This window comes from Notothenia coriiceps, unplaced genomic scaffold (genome assembly GCF_000735185.1).
Source record: "Notothenia coriiceps isolate Sejong01 unplaced genomic scaffold, NC01 NC01_scaffold00037244, whole genome shotgun sequence".
In the NCBI taxonomy this organism is placed as follows: Eukaryota; Metazoa; Chordata; class Actinopteri; order Perciformes; family Nototheniidae; genus Notothenia; species Notothenia coriiceps.
The window spans coordinates 17337875-17344486 of NW_011369945.1; the positions used below are offsets into that span (position 1 = coordinate 17337875).

General features: G+C 38.9%; 1 protein-coding gene across 1 annotated transcript in view; it reads left to right on the plus strand.

Annotated features, from left to right (window-relative positions):
• tgfbr2b (transforming growth factor beta receptor 2b) overlaps window positions 1-5164 on the plus strand; it is an 18178-nt gene extending 13014 nt beyond the window's left edge. Inside the window, exons 6-7 of the mRNA XM_010793780.1 lie at window positions 2820-2944; window positions 4034-5164. Of these exons, the coding sequence (XP_010792082.1) occupies window positions 2820-2944; window positions 4034-4213 (305 nt within the window). The 3' untranslated portion in view covers window positions 4214-5164. The remainder of the gene's footprint in view (window positions 1-2819; window positions 2945-4033) is intronic.
• The last annotated feature ends 1448 nt before the right edge of the window (window positions 5165-6612 follow it).

Sequence of the window (6612 nt, forward strand, 5' to 3'; positions counted from 1 at the left end):
AGGGATCTGCCATTTAGGGACACATTTTTGAATCATGTTGATGGATTAGGGAGAAAGTGTTTGTGCCCATTTTGGTTTTATTGAAAATGCTTCCAGTGTGAGCAAAAAATAGTTTTTGGGTCGTCTTTACTGGGGTGAGGTGAAGGTTAGGGCATGTTTATCAGCTAGAGTTAATGGTAGGGTAAGCCTCCAGGGTAAGCCAATGCCATATGTACAAACGTCAACTCTGCTAACGTGTACTGCACATGCATACATCTGTACTAAATGACTTAACAACCTGTGAGGAACACAAAACAAGTGTCACAGCCACCGCAGCTAATGAAAAGCAGCAGAGGCTGGGAGTAGATTAATCAGACTGTGTTGTTGCAGACAGACTTTTGGAAACAGACGACGTGATTGCGTTAGTAATTTATTTCCAAGCACATGTTTGAAACTCTTGTGTGTTTTCTGCATTATTTATGTATTGAGGTGACAGGATTTCAGAGGTTTCCCCCCCCCCACCCATTATTTATGCTTTGTTGAGCTTGATTAGACAAAAATGTTAACTTGAATAGACAGCATAACAAGAATATCAAACAAAATATAAAATGCTGGTATGGATAATGCTTGCTCTCATAATTTAGTCTGCTTTGTGTTTCTCTTTCTTGTTGTTTTGGTTCTTTTTGGCTTTGCTTCTGCAGTTTGACTAGAGTTTGACTATTAATATCTAAACATATACGTCTATGTGCTAGGGCCATATACAAAACAGTAGCATGTGGTAAGTCCCTGAAAGACATGTCTTAGATGTTTATCACAAAGCTCCTTAAGAGTGACCTTCACTTAGAAGTTTCCCCAGGCTGCCATTGTGGCTAAATGTAACAGATTTCTTTGGGCTACAGATTTCCAGATAGTTTTTACAAGCATTTCTGACTCCTGGCATGGAAAATAGGCATTAAGGAGGAGATACTGTATGTGCGAGCATGGCAACATTCCCATCACTTCATGTCAGCTGTCGTAGGAAACAGAGTGTAACTTCCTCATTGTTAGTGTGCCGAACTTGTTGTATTGCTCAGTACAAATCTTGTCAATATGCAGTGTGTGAGTTTTGCACACCGCAGCATTCCTCCCCCCTTGCACTGTGTTGTGTTTTTCAATAGCTTCTGCTAGTTTAGACTTTAATTTAAGGTTTGCCTGGCATAACAAGAACACATTTCCTTTTAGAGCAGGGTTGGCAAATCTTTCCATCCTGAAATACACACTTTTGTTTATACTGCAAAGTGCTCAGTAGTATATATTTTGGACCCATTGTTTGGAGATGAAGACATAAACATGTTTGCCCAATAGTTTAAAATTTGGGGTTTTTGTCCAGACAACGGTCATACACTCCCTCCGACCTGTCAAAACAAAAAGAAACATCCGTCTCCATTTTTTTCTTAAATATTGACTGATGGTTGGGTGGGGTTGTGTTTAAACTTAAAACCAAGGCAGAGCAAACAAAAAAAAGTTGATGGAAGAGTCTTCTGTTGCATTAGTCTGTGTCCCAGGAGCCTCTGATTCCTGTCTGAGGGAATCATAACTTCCTGTGAGCAGCTTTTTAACACGTTTTGAAAAAACAACAACTGTCATTTGGTTTATTTTACGAACCGATACTGACAGGTGCAGTAGTTTACCACAGTTTTCATTTATAACAATTTGACATATATCATGAGTCTGTAAACAGGATGTGTCCGTTCATTTGCAGATACAACATGCTAGTTACTCAAGATCTGGCATACTTTGGTACTGCTTTGTTTTAAGTGATATAAACTCCATGAGACATTTAACTTATGTTTGCTGTCTCTGTTGTAGCAGACTACAGTAATTGCCAAATGCCTTGTTTTATAGCTTAATGATATTGATAGCAGCTACAGTGTTTTTGTAAGAGATATAACTGTAACCTTATCTTTGTTTTTGAGCCACTTATCATTGTTAGTCATCACGTTTCCGACTTCTTGAATTACTTTTACCATTATTGCGCAATAACACATAATCTAAGTTTGACTCAATCAGGTTTAAGCTCATAGCTGAGGTAGCAATGAACTCTATTTACTTTAGACATTTTTTCTAATCTCGTGGTCATCTTTAATTATTAACCACATTGAACTTTTCTCTTCAACATTCTTTACACAGTCATGTGCCTCATCAGGTTTCTCGATGGGTTCTCTGAACCTTGTTTCCTTAACACAAGCCCTTTACGCTTCAAAGCAATTTGGAATTTGATTGTTTTTATACTCCAAGGACACATTCATTCATGTTAGGATCAATTGTCTTTGGAAATATAACCTACTGTTTCCGGGTTATATTCTGCAGGCCAATGTTTTGCAGTCGTGCCCTGGGAAAACTGGCAAATTGCCTTTGACAAGCACTCTGGATTTGATAGTGTAAGAGAGCTGACACAAAGCTAGTGCTGCATTGGTGAGATACTTTAAGCCCACTGATGCTGAGGGTAAAAATGTGATAATAATAAGTGTGTCTCTTCAGCAAATCTCCCCCTCGGCCCCTCTATCAGCAGAGCAGGATTCTTTAGTTGTTTGTGCTGCTTCAGTGCTATTTAAAGTTTGCATCCTGCAGTTTTAATCTGGAGTGCACAGTGAATCCTTTGAGAGGTGTTGTTGATGAGTGCGCTGAGGGGCACCGCCATCTGATCTCGCCGTTCTATTCAACGGAGCTGTATCTTTCAGGAGATGGGAATCTGTTTCAAAGTGTAACACTTGTAAAACACGACCAAAGCTCACCTGTTTGATGAGGTCACATGTTAATCCTTTCTGTACTTCCTCTTTTTTGTGTGTGTGTGCCCGCAGAGGTGAAAGAGTACGAACCGCCCTTTGGGAACTTGAGGGAACACCCATGTGTGGAGAGCATGAAGGACAGCGTTCTGCGGGACAGAGGAAGACCTGAGGTCCCCGACAGCTGGATCAGCCATCCAGTAAGAGGCACCACACACACATATATAAATAAAGTCCTGTTGGACAACCTACAAAATGCATCATATAAAATGCCTCAGCCAAGCTGTTTCAGGAATCATAGAACCAGAGAAACTAAATTCAAAAACAAAACTAGGAACTGAAAGTGCCCTTTTCATCTTCCCGTTTCTGGAAACACAATTAGACAAGTAGCTTTATTTAGTTGATTTTTCTTAGCGGTTCCCAGTTTTGTTTGTCTCATTCACGTGCATGTGGACGCACATGCACACAGGTGACACTATACACTTTCCTGCCAATGATGTAATACACAGCAAGAAAGAAGAAGACTGCGTGCTAGTGAACATAGATAAATGGTAAATGGACTGTACTTATATAGCGCTTTATCCAGTCTTTAAGACCCCTCAAAGCGCTTTACATACTAAATGTCATTCACCTATTCACACCCATTCATACAGAGCAGTGTACCTTACTCTAGGACCTAACATTCACACACATTCATACACCGTTGGCCATGCCATCGGGAGCAACTCAGGGTTAAGTATCTTGCCCAAGGATACATCGACATGTTGACTGCATGGGCTGGGATCGAACCCACAACCTTCTGGTTGAAAGACGACCACACTCCCTCACAGCCACACTCGCCCTAGATGTAAACAATGCACACCCTTAAATACTTAAAGAATAGGCTTTGTTAAAGTTTTATGAGGTAGGAAATGCACTCAACACTCTTATTATACCTCAAGGATACACACAATGGCTTTTGTGTTTACACTTAATGCAAATGTAAACACTAGAAATCTCCACCGAGAACCTTAAAGCTAACTTACATACTTAGTGCTATTTCAGCTTTAACGTGCAAAACCTCATTATTTCTATTTAGACTAATTTAATATAAAATAGGCTTTTTAACATGAAGGGAAGCTGTATTTCAGGGCTGCTGTACTGTGTCTGCTGCTACACAAATTGAAACTCATAAATGCACATGACATATTTTTGTTTCAGCTTGACTTGATGACATTTTGTCTCAGTCAGACCTGCCCCCAGTCTGGATTATTGACTGATTATATCTGTGCTCCTCTGCTACCCTACAGGGCATCCAGATGGTGTGTGCCTCCATAGACGAGTGCTGGGACCACGACCCGGAAGCCCGTCTGACAGCCCAGTGTGTGGCTGAGCGCTTCGACGAAATGGAGTACCTGGACAAGCTGTCGGTGCGCTCTGACTCAGAGGAGAAGATCCCTGAGGAAATCCTAATGGTGGATGAGAAGTAGAGCTCAAAATAAACAGCGCCCCCACCAGGGCGGCAGGAGATTTACAACCATGCCGCTGGGAGAGAATTCCAGTGGATGCATTCATTGCTATGGGTTGGTCACAAATGTGTGACAGAGGAGCAAATCATGGAGATGAAAGAGAACTGGTACCAGAGATGGACACATGCAGAACACCAGAAATATAAGAAAAAGTGACCGGCTTGGTTTTCATCAACACGCTTTGAAGACTCAATCAAATCATAAACAAACAGGGAAATTACATTATAAAGCTTTTTTTAACCAAATACTATTTGCACTTTATCAATATCTATGCACACATCAAATGATATATATTCACTGTCTTTTTGTCCTGACAGTACAATTCAGGTATAGGAAATAATGCGACAGTTTTAGAAAAGAGGTTAAAAGGGCGCAATGTAATATATTACGATGGTTAATAACACTAATACCCCCCTTATAGTTTATTTGATTGAAAACGTTTAAATGTTTGTCTTGGTGGTCATGGATATTTGTCTTTGGGAACGGATTGAAGGTGCAAGTATCATTTCTTGAGGCAGGAAATGGAAATTGCAGTGAGGTAAAAAATGAAAATCCTTCCAAGGCAGTAATCTACAGGGACAGCTGATATCATATCTAAAGGACCAAGAGCTTTGAAACAAATACAGCAAATTAAGCCTGAAAGGGAAAAAAGGGAACTGATATATATACTGTGTTTGTGTGTGTATACACATGTATTACTCAGAGGACTCAAGTCTGTTTAATCAGACCAAGATAACAAAGGGAATAGAGATATGTATAAACACTCGCTGCCTATGTATATGCTTTACAAGCTAAACTAGACTTGTTGTTACAGAAAAGGGAATTCTGAGACAGCAGTCAGACATTTTGTATATCAAAGTAATTTTGTATAAAAGTGTGTTTTATATCAAAACTATAATTAAAAGTGTTACGATCTAAGTGTGTCACTTTGTTGTTTTTGAAGCTATCATGTGTACTTCCACTTTGTTTCTCTAAGAGTGTGTTATGAGATGATTGGCAGTCACTGTTGATGCACATTGTGAACCGCTGTCAAAGAAAATCTGAACTGCTCAACCCCCCCAAAACATTTTTTTCAACTCAATTACAACAAAAAGAAGCACACTACTATCCAGCATCCTACAGTATGAACGATTTACCAAAAACCCATTATTTTTTTATAAATTGAATCAAATTACACCTTTATTTTGCAAAGCTGCATATACTGTTGATTCTCTGAAGGATCAAAAGGTCTATGCAGCTTTGTACTACCAAAGTTCCTCCAGATTGATCAATTCCCCCATATCAAATGTGGTTTTTCATTGCAGTCATAAATATTGAGAACGATTGACAGCGGTGGAAGCTCATGTGGAAGAGGCATGGATGTATAATAAGAACATGCAAAGCCCCTCCCTTAGGGGAGAAGGGGTTAAGTTGAGCCAGTGGGTAAATTGAACCACCCCCTGTAACCAGGCAACGCCTTATAGTTGTAATCACGTGACCAGAAATTATGCAAGCTCCTCCCATTTATCATTGCCTGTGAAAGAGAGATGCTCATTGTGGTCTGGTAAGTCAACATTTTTACAAAAAAACTTTTTTTGCTTGTACATTTTCTAGATGTCAGCTATATCGGCTGTCATGTCAAAAAAAGTGTATCAAGGTTTAAACACATATATTGTATATGTTGATGTGTTGGCAGCGTATTATACCATGTGAGTCATTAAGCTAAAGATGACTCTAAATTTTAATGCTAGGCTATTTTTTCTAAATTGGTGGCTATGGGGTAAAGTGAACCATGGGCCTTGGGGTAAGTTGAGCCAGTTTTTCAATGGAGAAATTAATGAAAGTAGGCCAAGTTGATAATAAGAGCTCATTGTAGGTTACATTTAAAGTTGAATTTACCCTGTGTTTGATTGGTAAGATGTATGGAATTGTATCACCATTTGTATGATTACTCTTAAAAAAAAAAAAAAATTCAATCGAAATTTATATTAAAAATATTTGAAAAACTAAACTTGTATTTGGTTTGTTATTTATTGTTTAAAGTTACCTTTAAGATTTGTTGTAGGTATGCCCAGGTTTGAACAGGTATGCCCAGGTTTGAACAGTGGTTCAATTTACCCCCTGACCTGGATCAACTTACCCCTACACTGGGGCAAGTTGAGCCACAAGACTTTTTTTTTAAAGAAGTAATATTTTCACTGCCCTTGATCACATATTAATTCTTATCATTGCCATTGATAGGAGACATCCTGAATTATAGGTGTGTGCTTTCATTTTTACTATATGTCATTTCTCCTGAACATATTAGTGCTTGATCATGTTTAGTGAAGTTATTATAGCTGTATTTATTTATTATTATCCTATTTATGTCTCTCTATTAT